This window comes from Microcaecilia unicolor, chromosome 2 (assembly GCF_901765095.1).
Source record: "Microcaecilia unicolor chromosome 2, aMicUni1.1, whole genome shotgun sequence".
In the NCBI taxonomy this organism is placed as follows: Eukaryota; Metazoa; Chordata; class Amphibia; order Gymnophiona; family Siphonopidae; genus Microcaecilia; species Microcaecilia unicolor.
In genome coordinates, this window is record NC_044032.1 from 90,240,991 (window position 1) to 90,260,112 (window position 19,122).

The 19,122-nt window shown below is 47.5% G+C and overlaps 1 protein-coding gene across 1 annotated transcript in view; it reads left to right on the top strand.

Moving 5' to 3' along the window:
* Nucleotides 1-19,122, top strand: part of ITGA1 (integrin subunit alpha 1) — a 409,880-nt gene that overhangs the window by 208,057 nt on the left and 182,701 nt on the right. Inside the window, 1 exon segment of the mRNA XM_030193116.1 lies at nucleotides 2,968-3,133. Coding sequence (XP_030048976.1) covers nucleotides 2,968-3,133 — 166 coding nt within the window.

Genomic DNA, 19,122 nt, shown 5'->3' on the forward strand with positions numbered 1-19,122 from the left:
CAAGATCCCTTAAAAAAACTACCTCTCGTTTGCAACATTATTACATTACTTGTATTGTAAATAAACCTTTTTAAAGTTGGCTATATGGTCTTTTATGTTCTGAGCACATATTCCTAAACCTTGCAGTGCAGGTTAATGTAATTCAACAGAGATAATATTTAATTCCCCTTTATTCTTGCAATTGTAAATCTTATTACCTTATAGGTAATTGGTGGAGAATAAATTCTATATATATGTGTGTGTATATATATATATATATATATATATATATGTATATATATATATATATATATATATATATATATATATAATCTTAAAACTTATAAATACAACACGTGCTGCAACCACATGCTCTGGGTAATTTCCCCTATTCTTAAATATATTAGAACTGTAAAAGGAGAGTGACTGCATGTCAAGACATATTCTTCTTCTCCTCTGCCACCAAAAGTTAGGCTGCTCATTTGAACCATGTGGCTTTACAGTGCCCAGTATGGCTCCAATGCGTTGTCTGAGTCCAGGCAGTACAGGAGGAGAACGCGGCCTAACATGCATCCACTTTCCTCTTCCTTTTATCAGGTAATCTGCATCATGGGACAGTGAAAATGGTATTCTGTCAGGGGGTGGGAAGCTGAAAGATGACTAGTGTTTGGTGCTCCGCAAGAAAGAGAGAGCAAGTTGGGATGGTACTGGGGTGGGGGATGGGGGGGAGCATGTGCTGTGTACCCAGAGTGAAAGCTTGGGGGTAGGGTGAGAGAACTAAGGAATGCAGGATCGGGGGGGGGGGGGGGGGTTGAGGAGCAGAAGAAAGAGAGAAAAAAAAGGAAAGAAAGTAAGTTGGAGGAGACAGAACAATGCAAGAGATCCATCCAGGAGAGGGGGCAGAAAACTGTGAAAGGATGGAAGATCAGGTGTAGGGAGGGGTTCAGGCTAAGTTGGGAACCTCAAGAGTGACATTACTAAGGGAGGGTCAAGTATGAGGAGGGAGTAGGTTGTGGGTGGAAGAACGGTTTTAGTATGGAAGAATGCTGAAGCCCCCCCCCCCCCAACACACACACCAAATTTTACAGCAATGAGAAATTTTCACAATTTAATGCACACAGTTTTATTCCACCTAATATTCAAAGCGATTTTGCTGGGTAGGAGAGGCTCCTTCTTATATAAATAGCTTGTTGCCACCTAACCACTGATACTCAGCAGCGCTTAACCAGACAGTGGCTCTAAATATCAGCACTTACTGCCCCTGCACGGTCAGTTCCTGCCCTGAATGAAGTCTAAGTAATTGCTGTAAACAGCAATGTCCCAGTTGCCCACAATATCAGCTCTCCACTGCTCTCAACCAAGCTCCCACCCTGATGGATAGAAGTGTATAAAATAATGAGTGGAATGGATCGGGTGGATGTGAAGCGACTGTTCACGCTATCCAAAAATACTAGGACTAGAGGGCATGAGTTGAAGCTACAGTGTGGTAAATTTAAAACGAATCGGAGAAAATTTTTCTTCACCCAACGTATAATTAGACTCTGGAATTCGTTGCCGGAGAACGTGGTACGGGCGGTTAGCTTGACGGAGTTTAAAAAGGGGTTAGATAGATTCCTAAAGGACAAGTCCATAGACCGCTATTAAATGGACTTGGAAAAATTCCGCATTTTTAGGTATAACTTGTCTGGAATGTTGTTACGTTTGGGGGGGGGGGGAGTCTATTGAAAGGTGAAGTATGAAGGGTCTGGGCTTGGTGATTTTGGTGGGGAACTTCGGGGAGGCTCTTGCCTGCACATGGGGGACTTCCTTCGCCAGAGGGTGCTGAATGGCTGGGATTTGGGAGTTGCCAGGGTGTACTGTTGGGAGTTAGGTACTGTATTTATTTTTGCCTAATGTGTGGGTAGTCATGTACTTGTTGCATGAGGCTACTTTGTGGTGGGGACGGGGGGGGGGGGGGGGGGCTAGGTGCTGTATGGGGGTGGAGTGATATGTCAGGAGATCAGGTATTGTGTTTGGGGGGGTGTGGATGCTGTCAGTGGGGGCAGTTGCTGGAGGGGCGGGTGCTGCTGGGTAAGGGAAGCTGCCATCAGGGTGGGGGCTGGCTGTTGTTGGAAAGGGCCTGGATACTGGATCAGGGCTATTGGCAGAGGTTACAGTGATATGTCCTGACTTTTTTTTTAAAAACTTTTTATTGTTACCCGCTTTAGATAAAGGTGGGGTATAAATGTAGTAAATGTGTGAATTCTCTATGTCCTTTTTAAAATATGCTTCCATATCTTTATACTGATGCTCGAAAAAGAACCTCTGTTTGTGGGAGGGCAATTTTCAGCCTTCCTGCTTAGAGCCCTGCAGGTACTTTCATTCATTCATTTCAGTATTTATATACCGCTTAGACCTAAGTGGTTTACAGTTTCATTTTACAGGTACTAGATCTGTCCCTATTGGGCTCACAATCTAAGTAGTACATTGTACTACTGTTGTACCTGTGGCAATGGAGGGTTAAGTGACTTGCCCAGGGTCACACTGAGCAGCAGCAGGAGTTGAACCCAGTTCCCCAGGTCCACAACCCACTACACTAATCATTAGGCCACTCCTCCACCTGTGGGTCTTCAAGCAGATTTTAAAAGGGAAATGTTCTTTCAAAAATTGCCTGCCACCAGTACCACAGAAGAGGAGCAGAATCAAGAATTTCAAAATTAAATTTCTTTGCATACCAACACCAACGAACCCTGCTGCTCACAGTACCAACCATCTTTCTCACTAGTTGGCAACATGCATGCTTTTCTCCATGCAGGAGTAAATTTCAGGGGTGATGTTCTGGGGGGGAGGGGGGAGGGAGGGAGGGGAATTTTACCTCATTTAGTCTAACTGAAGTAAAATGTGGATAGAAAAAGAAAATATTACATTTAAATTTATACTAGTTGCAGTCTCTTTGAATTGCTTTTTGAGTGTGGGATTTAATATAGTTCATCTTGTGTTGCATTTTAGATTCTTGGCAGCTACAACAGAGGAAATTTAAGTACTGAGTCTTTTGTAGAAGAAATTAAATCAATTGCAAGTGAACCAACAGAAAAACACTTTTTTAATGTATCTGATGAATTAGCTCTTGTTACTATTGTTGAAGCACTTGGTGAAAGAATATTTGCTTTAGAAGGTAAGAAATGTATTGCGTACTTGTGTTTCTTTCATGCATGTACTTGATGAATCATATCTTGTCATATGAATCTGATGTGATATATATACACAGCCATAATAAATCCACACATACAATTATATATAACAATGCAAATGCCTCTTATAAGTGCAATGAATAAAGTTGAAAATATTGTAGCCTCAAATCCTAATGCTATTCCTACTCTATCTGAGATAGAGCCAAGTGTAATGTGGTGCACTAAGCTTAATGTACCTTTATACTCCCATTTTGATGCCCATTTTTGCTTGCTAAAATTACTTCCAATCCTTCCTGCATTGGAAATCATTTTAGCAGATACAGCAATGAAATCTTTTCATTTTTAGTTTTATAGAACACAGGACCCTCAGAAAGGAACCATTGGTCCTGGGAGATCTAAATCTAGTACCCCAGAGACAAAGACTTCTGCCTGTGGACCCCTGAGCTACAGGGACTGTTCCATGGGTAATCTGAGCTGGGGGTCTCTGGATATGCTGAAATCACAGCCCCTGTATACTAGACTTCCCTCTTAACCCAGTCACGCATGTAGCCTGATTACTAATGCAGCCCCACTTAGCATACCTACCTACTAACACCCACTCCTAATATACTTTCACACCCTGCCTACCCCCAAGTCCCCAAACCAACTACCATACTAAACTGGTCCCATGGCTAGGTTGTAGACAGCAATGAGGTACATTAATAATTTAGGGCTGACACGGTACAAGAGTGTGTTTCGGGGGTCAGTTGGTTATGTCTACTTCAGACCTAGAAATGAATCACATTTTACCCTTTAAATCATGTAAAGCACCTGTACCCCATCTACCCCTAAACTTGGTATTGCACTTGATTAACCTTCCAAACCTAGTAGCAAAAGAGAGGGTACACAAAACAGGACAGCAAAGCACAAAAGAGCCCTCAAGACTGGAACAACGTAGAAATCTTAACAGAAATCTTTAATGCAAAAGACCCAACATGGGCCGTATTTCGGCACAGATGGGCGCTTGCCTCAGGGGTCAGAATAGTATACTGTTTGATAAAGAATGAAGTCAAGGCAGTTTTTCCCAAAAAAACAAGCAGCAAAATCTTCCAAACATGTCCAAGAACAATAGCAGCTTACAACAACCCGTTGTTGTAAAATGTTATTGTGCTTGGACGCGTGTCAGGTCTTTTGCATTAAATATTTCTACATTGTTCTAGTCTTGAGGGCTCTCGTGTGCTTTTTTTGCTAACCTTCCAAACCTACCCCACTGACCTTTTGGGGCTCTTTGTATATAATTACTTTGTGAGTTTATGTCTGTGACTATTTATTTATGCATTCTTATATCCCACTATTATCCCAGAACAAGTTTCGGTTCAAAGTGGCTTACAATTTACATTTTGGTGGAGTTACAGTAGTGTTGTGCAATGTGGAGAGGGCGTCTATAGTTTGTGTGATTATTCATAGAGTTTTTGAAGAGAGAGACTTGAAGTGGAAAAGTTAGTGGTAGCTTTTCAGGGGCATTTTTGAAAGAGAAGGGCGCCCATCTTCCGACACAAATTGGGAGATGGGCGTCCTTCTCTCAGGGTCGTCCAAATTGGCATAATTGAAAGCCGATTTTGGGCATCCTCAACTGAAGTCCGTCGCAGGGACGACCTAAGTTCACAGGGGCATGTCGGGGGCGTAGCAAAGGCGGGACTGGGGCATGCTTAAGAGATGGGCGTGCTCGGCCGATAATGGAAAAAAGAAGGGCAAATGCACAGTAGAGACTTCCCTCTCTGTCCCGTCCCCATGTCAATATGTGATGACGAGGGCGGGACAGAGAGGGAAACTGCACGAAGGGGAGGGAGGGAACCGCTCCCCCCTCCCCCCTCCCCCCCCGTGGTCGCCGCTACCACTCCCCCCACCCAAAGTCGTCACCGCTGCCCCCCTCCACCCGGCCCGGGCCCTCTCTTCGCATTTGAACTTACATCACCGAAAACGCAGCAGGGCAGATCAGCTGAGCTCCCGTCGGCCTTCCTTACCTGCCTTTGTCCCGCCCTCGCCAACGTTACGTCACATGAGGGCGGGACACAGGCAGAGAAGGAAGGCCGACGGCAGCTCAACTGATCTGCCCTGCTGCGTTTTCGGCGATGTAAGTTTAATAGCGAAGAGAGGGGCCGGGTGGAGGGGCGGGCGATGGCGACTCCGGGGTGGGGACTGGTAGTGGCGACCTCGGGGGGGGAAGGGCGGCGGCGGCGACGACCTTGGGGGGAAGGGAGGGGAGGGCAGGAGAAATGCTGGATATGGGAGGTATCAGAAGGAGGGGGCCTTGGAGCTGGGAGGGAGGGACGGAGGGGGGCCTTGGAGCTGGGAGGGAGGGACAGAGGGCCTTGCAGCTGGCAGGGAAGGAGGGGGCCTTGGAGTTGGGAGGGAGAGACAGAAGGGGGCCTTCGAGCTGACAGGGAGGGACGGAGGAGGGCCCTTGGAGCTGGGAGGGCATGGGGCCTTGGAACTGGGAGGGCAGGCAGGGGGCCTTGGAGCTGGGGAGGGACGGAGGGGGCTCTTGGAGCTGGGATGGGGGGAAGGAACGGAGGGGGGGCCTTTGGAGCTGGGAGGGAATGGGGCCTTGGAACTGGGAGGGAGGGAGGGACAGACGGAGGGGGGCCTTGGAGCTGGCAGGGAAGGAGGGAGAGCAAGGGACCCTGCAGCGGCGAGGGGAGGGGGCCCTGGAAACCCCCATACCAATACTCGCCCGTTTTAATGGGCTTAACGGCTAGTGTATATATATATTTTTTGCCAGCCTCAAATGTCATACCCAGCTCCATGACAGCAGTATGCAGGTCCCTGTATCAGTTTTAGTGGGTGCAGTGCACTTCAGGCAGGCGGACCCAAGGCCATCCCCCCCCCCCCCACCACCTGTTACACTTGTGCTGCTAAATGTGAGCCCTTCAAAACCCACCTGAAACCCACATGTAGGTGCCCCTTCGCCCCTTAGGGCTACGATAGTGGAGTAGAGTTGTAGGTAGTGGGTTTGGGGGGCTCAGCACCGAAGGTAAGGGAGCTATGCACCTGGGAGAAATTTGTGAAGTCCACTGCAGTGTCCCCTAGGGTGCCCGGTTGGTGTCCTGGCATGTGAGGGGGACCAGAGTACTATGAATGCTGGCTTCTCCCATGACCAAATGCCTTAGATTTGGTCATTTTTGAGATGGGCGTCCTTGGTTTCCATTATTGCCGAAAACCGGGGACGACCATCTCAACATTTAGGTTGGCCATCTCTAAGGTCGACCTAAATGTTGAGATTTGGGCGTCCCTGACCGTATTATCGAAGCGAAAGATGGACGCCCATCTTGTTTCGATAATACGGGTTTCCCTGCCCCTTGGCAGGACGTCCTTAGAGATGGGCACCCTTGTTCGATTATACCCCTCTTTGTGTTCAATTGTAGAATTTTGGTGATATTTATTCATATAGTTTTTGAAGAGGTAGATTGTCGCCTTCCTTTCAAATCTACCTCTTCAAAAACTATATGAATTAATATCACCAAAATTCTACAATTGAACACAAAGAGGGGTATAATCGAACGGGGACAACCATCTCTAAGGGTGCCCATCTCTAAGGACGTCCTGCGAAGGGGCGGGGAAACCTGTATTATCGAAACAAGATGTATCTGGGTTTAAAAAAGGTTTTAACAAATTCCTGGAGGAAAAGTCCATAGTCTAGACATGGGGGAAGCCACTGCTTGTCCCTGGGATCAGCAGCATGGAGTCTTGCTACTGTTTGGGATTCTGCCAGGTACTTGTGGCCTGGATTGGCCACTGTTGTACACAGGATACTGGGCTTAGATGGACCATCAGTCTCACCCAATATGGCTATTCTTATGTTCTTATGTATGTGCTATTTAGCATTTTTTGGTGCGTATGACAATACCATAAGTTGCCAGACAACTTGACCTGTGCGACATGTATATTTATTAATTACACCAGGTATTTGAAGAGACATATGTGCATACTTTGCCATAGACAGGCACACATTCGCATGTATTTAGTTATTGCATTTATAACCCACCTATTTAAACATCTAGGTAAGGTACAATAAAATATTCTCACAAACAATACATAGTCTTACAAGTCACAAACTCAGAAATTCAGAACCCCAATCAACCAAATGCCCTAGAAAATCGTCAGGTTTTTAGCAATTTCTTGAATTGGGGATCAGATGCAGACTGACGCATAGCCAATGGTAACAAATTCCACAAACGAGGGCCAGCAATAAAAAAAAAAAAAAAAACTTGACTATGAATTTCCTCCAACCGTACCAGAATAAAAGATGGAACAACCAATAAATTCTGGTTTTGTGTGTGCACAAAACACACACACACATCTACACACGCATGTACACCTGCAGTGTAGTATGCACAACTTTTCTAGTTTACTATCCCCCTTCATTCTGTAACTTTAGTGTCTAAACGTAAGTTCCATTTGTGCACTAAGGGGTCAGTTTTCAGCTGGTGGTGATGAGTGTTTTGCTGATCACCACCAACAGTGCCTAAGTTTATGCACGTGTGGTCAGCTAGGGTTGGAGGCAAGCAAGTATGTATTTTTATCTGGTTTTATAAAGGCACATGGAATGGCATTTTCGATATGACATCCAAGGCCAATTGTATACGTTGTGGTGAAAACGTCTAAAATCCTCATCCTGAACATATCAATTTGCGAACTAGAAAAATGTCTATTTTTTTGTTTCAAAAATCTCTAATTTCCAGATGTTTTTGTGCAAGGTATGTATTTCTTTAGGTACCATTTTCAAAGCAAAAATGTTCTAGAGAAAAACGCACAAAAAGAAACCATAGGGATGACTGTGGAACCTTTCCTAGAAAACTGGCCACACAGCCTGGTGGTCAGTGCAGTGGATGTCACATGAAGAGACCCAGGTACAAATCCCACTTGAACACCCTTATTTTGTATTGTGAGCCCTCGAGAAACACCTGAAAACGTACTGTACCTAACTGTACACCACTACAAAAGCCTTCAGGTCTGCAGGTGTTGATATTTTGAGGGTTTGGGAAGGGTCACAATTTCCACCACAAGTTTACAAGTTGAGTGGGGTGTGGACCTGGGTCCCTTTCTCTATAGTCCACTGCACCGACCACTAGTCTAATCCTAGGACCAGACCAGCTTGCTGCTCTAATAGATATGGCCATGATATCTGAAGCTGTCACAGAGCCTGGTATATATTGTCACTGTCAGATATTTGGGGGTGGGAGGAGGTCATTGGCCACTGGGGGATTAAGGTGTGTGTGTGTGGGGGGGGGGGGGGGGGGGGGGGGGGGTTATGCCTTAATTCTTCCAGTGGCAGCTGGTGAGTTAGGGCACCTTTTGTTATTTAGTTGTGATTGAAAGTGGTCCAAATACAAATGTCCCAATTTTTGTCCTATATGTTTTTATCTTGTTCCACTAGTCCTGTGATAATGTCCAAATTCTGGGCCCAGCTAAATCTCACCCAGATGCCCCCAACATGCCCCCTTGCAATTTAGACAAACTGCGGAGAAAACCATCTCAAATTTGAGTTTAGAAAATTGCAACTTGGACGTTTACCCATGAAAAACATCCACCTGGCACTTGTGCTGCTTTTGAGACATTGTTCTTTTCTGAAAATGAGCACCATAGGCACCTGCATATCTTTATAAAATACTAGGGGTAAACCAGAAGACCTAGTGGCTAGATTGTAACTCTGGAATAAGCATAAATGTTAGCACATAAAGTGCACACGTACATGACTTTTGCATAAAGAACACATGCACTTCATGACTCTGCCCATAATATACTTACACATGGGTTGCATAAAAGTACACACCTTCTTGACACCACATGTACATTTACATAAGTAACCTCAGGGGTAATTTTATAAATGCTGTTTTGTGTGCACTAAAAGCCTTTTGGATCTGAAAAAATCTTTATAAAATTACCCATCATGGGCCTGATTCTATATTTGGCGCCAAAAAAATTGGCATGGATGGAAAACATGTTTAAGTGTATTCTATAAACCTAAAGTTATGCACAGTTTACAGAATACTTGTAGCACCGTCGATACAACTAAAACATAGGAGCAGCCATTTATACCAGTTAAAAGCTGCTGTAAATGCCCATTCTCCGAGGACAAGCAGGCTGCTTGTTCTCACTGATGGGTGACGTCCACGGCAGCCCCTCCAATCGGAATCTTCACTAGCAAAGTCCTTTGCTAGCTCTCGCGCGCCCGCGCGCACCGCGCATGCGCGGCCGTCTTCCCGCCCGAAACCGGCTCGAGCCGGCCAGTCTTCTTTCGTCCGCACTCGGTACGGCTGTGTTTTGCCGTGTCGAGCCCCAGAGAGTCGACCTTGCGCGTCCGTTATCTTAATCGACGTGTTTTTCTTCGGAAAAGTTCTCTTTTCGTTCGGAAAGTGCTCCGAAAACCCCCTTGGGTTTCGTTTGCCCCTTCCCGTATTTCCAGTTTTTGCCCCGGTAAGTTTTCTTTCGTCGTCGGGGTAGGCCTCTTTTCGGCCTCGGTCGAGATTTTTCTCCCTTAAAGTTTTGGTGCTCAAATTCGTCATTTCGGATTTTGATTTCGCCGGCGTGATTTTTCCACCCATGACATCGAAGCCTTCCAGCGGCTTCAAGAAGTGCACCCAGTGCGCCCGGGTAATCTCGCTCACTGATAGGCACTCTTCATGTCTTCAGTGTCTGGGGGCCGAGCACCGTCCTCAGAACTGTAGTCTGTGTTCCCTGTTACAAAGGCGAACTCAGATAGCGAGATTGGCCCAGTGGAACGTTTTGTTCTCGGGTCTTTCGTCGGCATCGGCACCGGGGTCATCGAGTGCATCGACGTCATCAGCGTCCAGACCTTCATCCTCGGCCGCCAGTGCATCGAGTGCATCGAGGCATCGGCCGTCTGCACCGGCGCCGAGACATCGGATATCTGCATCGACGTCGGTGGTACCGGGACCTCGTCTCCTGATGTCGTCGGACGGTGGTGCATCGTCAGGAGTGCAGGTGAGGGCTGTCCATTCCCCTGCTGGTGGCGGTGAGCCTTCGGGTGGGTCTCCCCCTACCCTGAGGGCTCCTGCGATACAGCCCCTCCGGGATCGACCTGCTTCGACCTCGGCCCCGAGGAAGCGACGGATGGATTCTACGTCCTCCTGATCGGTGCCGGGGAGCTCCGGTGACATGCTTCGGAAGAAATCGAAGAAGCATCGACACCGGTCTCCTCCCCGCGTCGGCACCGAGAGCTCTGGGTCGCCGAGGGAGTCGGCACCCAGCAGGCATCGGCACCGAGAGGACCGCTCACCCTCTGTTCAGGAGGTGTCGATGCGCTCCACTCTGGACAGCCCGGAACAGCCTCCACGCCCGGAACAGGTTCTGACGTCGACGCCTGCATCGGCCTCCATGCCTTTCTCTGCAGCCGCTCTGAACGAGAGCCTCTGGGCCGTTCTCCCAGAGATTCTGGGAGAGCTGTTGCGCCCTACCCCTCCGGTACTGGCGGTGCTTGCGCCTCCGGTACCGTCGAGCGTGGCGCCAGCTGGCCCATCGCCCGGGGTGAGGTCCCCGACGTCGGTACCGCGTGCGGTGCCGACTGCGGCCACCTCCCAGGAAGGCTCCCCGACTACGTCGGCGGAGGGAGCTTCGCCGATGCGGGCGAGGGAGTCTACCTCTCGACGCCCCCATCGTGGACGTGGCTCCACGGAGTCGAGCCGGGCGAGGTTGCAGACACAGGTCCGTGAACTTGTGTCTGACACCGAGGGTGAGGCCTCGTGGGAAGAGGAAGAAGACCCCAGATATTTCTCTGACGAGGAGTCTGAGGGTCTTCCTTCCGATCCCACTCCCTCTCCTGAGAGACAGCTTTCTCCTCCCGAGAGTCTGTCTTTTGCTTCCTTTGTCCGGGAGATGTCTACGGCCATCCCCTTCCCGGTGGTTGTGGAGGACGAGCCCAGGGCTGAAATGTTTGAGCTCCTGGACTATCCTTCTCTACCTAAGGAAGCGTCCACTGTTCCCTTGCACCATGTCCTGAAAAAGACATTGCTTGCGAACTGGACCAAGCCACTAAGTAATCCCCACATCCCCAAGAAGATCGAGTCCCAGTACCGGATCCATGGGGACCCAGAGCTGATGCGCACTCAGTTGCCTCACGACTCTGGAGTTGTGGATCTGGCCCTAAAGAAGGCTAAGAGTTCTAGGGAGCATGCTTCGGCGCCCCCGGGCAAAGACTCTAGAACCTTAGACTCCTTTGGGAGGAAGGCCTACCATTCCTCTATGCTCGTGGCCAAAATCCAGTCTTACCAGCTCTACACGAGCATACACATGCGGAACAATGTGCGGCAGTTGGCGGGCTTGGTTGATGCTCTTCCCCCTGAGCAAGCCAAGCCTTTTCAGGAGGTGGTCAGGCAGCTGAAGGCGTGCAGAAAATTCCTGGCCAGAGGGGTGTATGACACCTTTGATGTTGCGTCCAGGGCCGCTGCTCAAGGTGTGGTGATGCGCAGGCTCTCATGGCTGCGTGCCTCCGACCTAGAGAATAGACTCCAGCAGCGGATTGCGGACTCGCCTTGCCGTGCGGACAATATTTTTGGAGAGAAGGTCGAGCAGGTGGTAGAGCATCTCCACCAGCGGGATACCGCATTCGACAAGTTCTCCCGCCGGCAGCCTTCAGCATCTACCTCTACAGGTAGAAGATTTTTTGGGGGAAGGAGGACTGTTCCCTACTCTTCTGGCAAGCATAGGTACAATCCTCCTTCTCGACAGCCTGCGGCCCAGGCTAAGCCCCAGCGCGCTCGCTCTCGTCAGCAGCGTGCGCCTCAGCAAGGCCCCGCGGCTCCCCAGCAAAAGCAAGGGGCGAGCTTTTGACTGGCTCCAGCAGAGCATAGCCGACATACAAGTGTCCGTGCCGGGCGACCTGCCGGTCGGGGGGAGGTTGAAAGCTTTTCACCAAAGGTGGCCTCTCATAACCTCCGATCAGTGGGTTCTCCAAATAGTCCGGCAAGGATACACCCTCAATTTGGCCTCAAAACCTCCAAATTGTCCACCGGGAGCTCAGTCTTACAGCTTCCAGCACAAGCAGGTACTTGCAGAGGAACTCTCCGCCCTTCTCAGCGCCAATGCGGTCGAGCCCGTGCCATCCGGGCAAGAAGGGCTGGGATTCTATTCCAGGTACTTCCTTGTGGAAAAGAAAACAGGGGGGATGCGTCCCATCCTAGACCTAAGGACCCTGAACAAATATCTGGTCAAAGAAAAGTTCAGGATGCTTTCCCTGGGCACCCTACTTCCCATGATTCAGGAAAACGATTGGCTATGCTCTCTGGACTTGAAGGATGCCTACACACACATCCCGATACTGCCAGCTCACAGACAGTATCTGCGATTTCAGCTGGGCACACGTCACTTCCAGTACTGTGTGCTACCCTTTGGGCTCGCCTCTGCGCCCAGGGTGTTCACAAAGTGCTTGGCTGTAGTAGCAGCAGCACTTCGCAGGCTGGGGGTGCACGTGTTCCCATATCTCGACGATTGGCTGGTGAAGAACATGTCCGAGGCAGGAGTCCTGCAGTCCATGCAGATGACTATTCGCCTCCTGGAGCTGCTGGGGTTTGTGATAAATTACCCAAAGTCCCACCTTCTCCCGGCGCAGAGACTCGAATTCATAGGAGCTCTGCTGGATTCTCGGACGGCTCGCGCCTATCTCCCAGAGGCGAGAGCCAACAACTTGTTGTCCCTCGTCTCGCGGGTGCGAGCGTCTCAGCAGATCACAGCTCGGCAGATGTTGAGATTGCTGGGCCACATGGCCTCCACAGTTCATGTGACTCCCATGGCCCGCCTTCACATGAGATCTGCTCAATGGACCCTAGCTTCCCAGTGGTTTCAGGCTGCTGGGGATCTAGAAGACGTGATCCACCTGTCCACGAGTTTTCTCGAATCCCTGTATTGGTGGACGATTTGGTCCAATTTGACTCTGGGACGTCCTTTCCAAATTCCTCAGCCACAAAAAGTGCTGACCACGGATGCGTCTCTCCTGGGATGGGGAGCTCATGTCGATGGGCTTCACACCCAATGAAGCTGGTCCCTCCAGGAACGCGATCTACAGATCAATCTTCTGGAGTTGCGAGCGATCTGGAACGCTCTGAAGGCTTTCAGAGATCGGCTGTCCCACCAAATTATCCAAATTCAGACAGACAACCAGGTTGCCATGTACTATGTCAACAAGCAGGGGGGCACCGGATCTCGCCCCCTGTGTCAGGAAGCCGTCAGCATGTGGCTCTGGGCTCGCCGTCAAGGCATGGTGCTCCAAGCCACATATCTGGCAGGCGTAAACAACAGTCTGGCCGACAGACTGAGCAGGATTATGCAACCTCACGAGTGGTCGCTCAACTCCCGAGTGGTGCGCCAGATCTTCCAAGCGTGGGGCACCCCCTTGGTGGATCTCTTCGCATCTCGAGCAAACCACAAAGTCCCTCAGTTCTGTTCCAGGCTTCAGGCCCCCGGCAGACTGGCATCGGATGCCTTCCTCCTGGATTGGGGGGAGGGCCTGCTGTATGCTTATCCTCCCATTCCTCTGGTGGGGAAGACTTTGTTGAAACTCAAGCAAGACCGAGGCACCATGATTCTGATTGCTCCTTTTTGGCCGCGTCAGATCTGGTTCCCTCTTCTTCTGGAGTTATCCTCCGAAGAACCGTGGAGATTGGAGTGTTTTCCGACCCTCATCACGCAGGACGAAGGGGCTCTTCTGCATCCCAGCCTCCGGTCCCTGGCTCTCACGGCCTGGATGTTGAGAGCGTAGACTTTGCCTCTTTGGGTCTGTCAGAGGGTGTCTCCCGCATCTTGCTTGCTTCCAGGAAAGATTCCACTAAGAGGAGTTACTTCTTTCTATGGAGGAGGTTTGCCGTCTGGTGTGACAGCAAGGCCCTAGATCCTCGCTCTTGTCCTACACAGACCCTGCTTGAATACCTTCTGCACTTGTCTGAGTCTGGTCTCAAGACCAACTCTGTAAGGGTTCACCTTAGTGCAATTAGTGCATACCATTACCGTGTGGAAGGTAAGCCGATCTCAGGACAGCCTTTAGTTGTTCGCTTCATGAGAGGTTTGCTTTTGTCAAAGCCCCCTGTCAAGCCTCCGACAGTGTCATGGGATCTCAATGTTGTTCTCACCCAGCTGATGAAACCTCCTTTTGAGCCACTGAATTCCTGCCATCTGAAGTACTTGACCTGGAAGGTCATTTTCTTGGTGGCAGTTACTTCGGCTCGTAGAGTCAGTGAGCTTCAGGCCCTGGTAGCCCAGGCCCCCTACACCAAATTTCATCATAACAGAGTAGTCCTCCGCACTCACCCTAAGTTCTTGCCAAAGGTCGTGTCGGAGTTCCATCTGAACCAGTCAATTGTCTTGCCAACATTCTTTCCCCGTCCTCATTCCTGCCCTGCTGAACGTCAGCTGCACACATTGGACTGCAAGAGAGCATTGGCCTTCTACCTGGAGCGGACACAGCCCAACAGACAGTCCGCCCAATTGTTTGTTTCTTTTGATCCCAATAGGAGGGGAGTGGCTGTGGGGAAACGCACCATATCCAATTGGCTAGCAGATTGCATTTCCTTCACTTACGCCCAGGCGGGGCTGGCTCTTGAGGGTCATGTCACGGCTCATAATGTTAGAGCCATGGCTGCGTCGGTAGCCCACTTGAAGTCAGCCTCCATTGAAGAAATTTGCAAAGCTGCGACGTGGTCATCTGTCCACACATTCACATCTCATTACTGCCTGCAGCAGGATACCCGACGCGACAGTCGGTTCGGGCAGTCAGTTCTTCAGAACCTGTTTGGGCTTTAGGATCCAACTCCACCCCCCGAGGGCCCTGTTTGTTCTGTTCCAGGCTGCACTCTCAATTAGTTGGTAAATTTTTTAGGTCAATCTCAGTTATGTCCTCGCCGTTGCGAGGCCCAATTGACCATGGTTGTTGTTTTGAGTGAGCCTGAGGGCTAGGGATACCCCATCAGTGAGAACAAGCAGCCTGCTTGTCCTCGGAGAAAGCGAATGCTACTTACCTGTAGAAGGTATTCTCCGAGGTCAGCAGGCTGATTGTTCTCACAAACCCGCCCGCATCCCCTTTGGAGTTGAGTCTTCCCTTGTATCTCTTTTGCTACATACGAGACTGGCCGGCTCGAGCCGGTTTCGGGCGGGAAGACGGCCGCGCATGCGCGGTGCGCGCGGGCGCGCAAGAGCTAGCAAAGGACTTTGCTAGTGAAGATTCCGATTGGAGGGGCTGCCGTGGACGTCACCCATCAGTGAGAACAATCAGCCTGCTGTCCTCGGAGAATACCTTCTACAGGTATGTAGCATTCGCTTTCCTAACTTTGGGCACAGAACGGGTTATTATATAACACTGCACTTAAATTTTAGGAACACCCATGACCCATCCATGCCACACCCACTTTTGAGATCCACATGGTAGAACTTATGCGGACTGTTTTATAGAATATGCTTAGCGAGTAGTGCACATAAATTCTAATTAGTGCCAGTAATTGTTAACATCCAGTTATCGGCGCTGATTGGCTTATTAACCAATTGAGTTGCACGCACATATCAGAATATTGCCCACATTTGTGCACGCAACTCATGTCACACTATATAGAATTTGCAGGATAGCGTTTGCAGAACTCATTATAAAATTACCCACTTAGGTACTAAGGAACAGCTTGAAGCAATTTCTGGCACTATCATACATACCAGAAAAAAAAATCTGCTATCTGGTTTCTATACAAAATTTTTTTCCCATCCTTATTTCTTTTCTCCTTTATCTCTGCAGCTTCTCTTGTGCTTTTCTTCCATATTTTAGAGAAACCTTTGCTTCTAGCTTTCTCCTCTCACTCCGTGTTCATATTCTTTTTCCTTCTTGTAATGCTGTTTTCATTACCCTTGTCTATGGGATCCTTCTCACCTCCCTCTCCAGAGCCCTCTGTCCTAGTGTTCCTCCTCAGTGATCCCCCGCTCTTTGTCATCTGCCACTCAGCTGCTTTTCTCCTCACTCCTCTGCACTGCCACTATCACCACTCCAAATTGAAAAAAACACTGCAGATCCAGAAATTCAGAAAGAGTCTGGCAGGAGCTGGAACCTTCCTTTCTCCTGGAGGAAGAGTAAAGGGTCATGGATTTGATATACCACTTTTCTGTATGATAAACAAAGGGAAAGGAACAGCAGCACATGTGTGAGAAAAGCAGCTTCTTGGTCTGTAGTGTTGTAGAATCAATGTTGTAGTGCTGTCTTTTTTTGTTGTTGTTTTTGAAAGTATGTGGGCATTTGAACACCTAATAATTATTCCAAGGGCCCAGAGTCTGGAGTCCAAACTTGGAGACCCTGAGCTCTAAATCCAGAGATTTCTCAGGTATGGTTGGGAGTGGTGCAGGGAACAGTGCCACGTATGGGTGGTCATTTGATTATAGGATTAAAATAAATATACTGGATAAAGTTCAGGCAAAAAGCTGGGTCACTTGTCTAATTTGGGTCTATTTACTCCTTTAATGAGGGCCTATTTTTCGTATTTTCCATTGCTGATCTATTAGTTTTTCCCCTGGATGCTTATTTCAAAAAATACAAAGCTTAAAAAAAATGCTACCAATGTAAGGGCCTATAATTGTCAAGGTCTCTTCCCAAGCAAATAGTATTGGGGGGGATCGAAAGACCATCCTAAATTGACCCCTAAATGATAGCTCATTTTCTCAGTCAACTTAACCAAATACTGTCAGCAGTCTTTAGACTCTGCCAACAGGAATAAGCTTCTCTGTACATACTCAGCAGTACGTTTAGACATCTGGCAAGCAGTCAACTACATGGCCATGGCCAAATGTAATAGAAGAGGCTGTGCTGTGTAATCTGAACTCTACATACCCAGGCATGTAAATTCTTGAAAATATAGCACATGAGTTTGAGTGTTCCACACACTTCTTTTTGGAAGCAGGGAAGAGCTCTATGGGTAAGAGAGAGGGGGCACCACCTTCATTAAAAAAAAAAAAAAGATAGAAAACACTATTGGCACCAACCATTCAGTAGGTGGATTTACTGAGAGCTGATCCGACAAAAGTAATTTCAGACTTTGCTTTTTTTTCCCTAATATTCTAGTACTTTTGACAATGAATATTGAGGTCACCTTGGAGACATTCCTGGGGTGAAACTAAGCCGGGCAAGCAACAACAGACATTAGTTTTGCAATTTTTTTTTAAAGCAAAGCAACAACAGACATTAGTTTTGCAATTTTTTTAAAGCTGTTTGTGTTGTTTTTGCCAGAACAATAGCTGCAGAAAAACACAGAAATCTCTGTGGGTATCTTATCCTTGAGCAGTTTTGAAAGAGGCACAGCTAGCTCTGAAGGATGTCTCAGTTCAGGGTCTTCCGCCTGTGGGTTACTATTGAAGTGAAGCTTTCTTTGGCTTGAAATAGCACACTGACACACTTAGGAGAGAATATTCAACCACATTTTTATAGTGGTAAACACTTTTGATTATTGCTGTGAAAGTGTTAGGCCAGTTGTTTTATTTATTTTTTTATGCATTCTTGTTTCTCACTATTATCCAAAAACAAGTTTCAGTTCAAAATGGCTTACAATTTACATTTTGTTGGAGTTACAATAGTTTTGTTCTATGTGGAGAGGGCATCTGTAGTTCATATGGTATTCTTAAGAGTTATTGAAGAGGAATAGGTAGTAGTAGTTTTTATGTTCAATTGTTGAGTTTTGGTGATATTTATGTGTATAGTTTTCAGGAGGTAGGTTAGAAGAAGGCGACAGTATCTTTGTGATTAGTTGTAGAATTTTTTGAAGAGGTAGGCTTTAGCTTCTTTTCTGAATTGGAGGAGTTTTGTGATGCTTCTTATAATTTTTGATATCGAGTTCCATGTAGGTAGCTAAATCCTGCTGTGTAGATAGTTTTGTAAACAGTGTTTTTGCAGTTGGGTAAATGTAGGAGTAGGTAGTTTCTGTTTTCAGGGTTGGCATTTTTTGAGGATAGTTCAAACATGTTAAGCATGTATTCGGGTGTCATTCCAATTAGTATCTTAAAGATTCGGGTGCTTGCTTTGAAAAATGTTCTTGCCCTAACTGGTAGCCAGTGTTGCATTTCAAGCAGTGGGGTTGCTCGTTCTTATTTCGATTTCTTGAAAATCAGTCTTGTTGCCGTGGTTTTTGCAGTTGGGTAGATGTAGGAGTAGGTAATTTGTTTTCTGGGTTGACATTTCTTGAAGATAGTTCAATCATGTTAAGCATGTATTTGGGTGCCATTCTGAATAGCATCTTGAAGATTAGGGTGCTTGCTTTGAAAAATATTCTTGCCCTGACTGGTAGCCAGTGTAGTGTTTCAAGCAGTGGGGTTGCTCGTTCGTATTTTGATTTCTTGAAAATCAGTCTTCTGCCATGTTTTGAACTGTTTGCAGCAATTTTAGTGTGTTTTCCTTGCACCCTAAGTATGCTGCATTGCAGTAGTCTAGTTGTGATAGTATCGTTGATTGGACCAGTATCTGGAAAGATTGTCTAGGGAAATAGTCTCTTATTCTTCTCAGTTTCCATAGTGTTCTGAAGCATTTTGATGTTACTGCCGATATTTGATTGTCCAGTCTGAGATGTTTACCAAGAATGATTCCTAGTATTTTAAGTTGTTTTTCGATGTGGTATGTTGGTTGATTGTGAATTTTTGGTAGGATGTAAGGTTGTGTGGGCTGGATAGTACTAGGAATTTGGTTTTGTCTCTGTTCAGTTTGAAAGTTGTTGCCCATTCTTCCATGACGACCAATCCTTTTTAAATTTTGTGATATTGTTTTGGAAAGGTATGAAGATGGTAACGTTATCTGCATATATGAATGGGTTAAAACCCATTAATTCCATTTTTTTAAATGAGCAGTGCCATCATTACATTGAACAGTATTGGTGATATTGGCGATCCCTGTGGCACACCACACTCAGAGATCCATGAGGTTGATGTTTGGTTGGACATCTTTACAATGTAGGATCTTGTCTTTAGGAAGCCA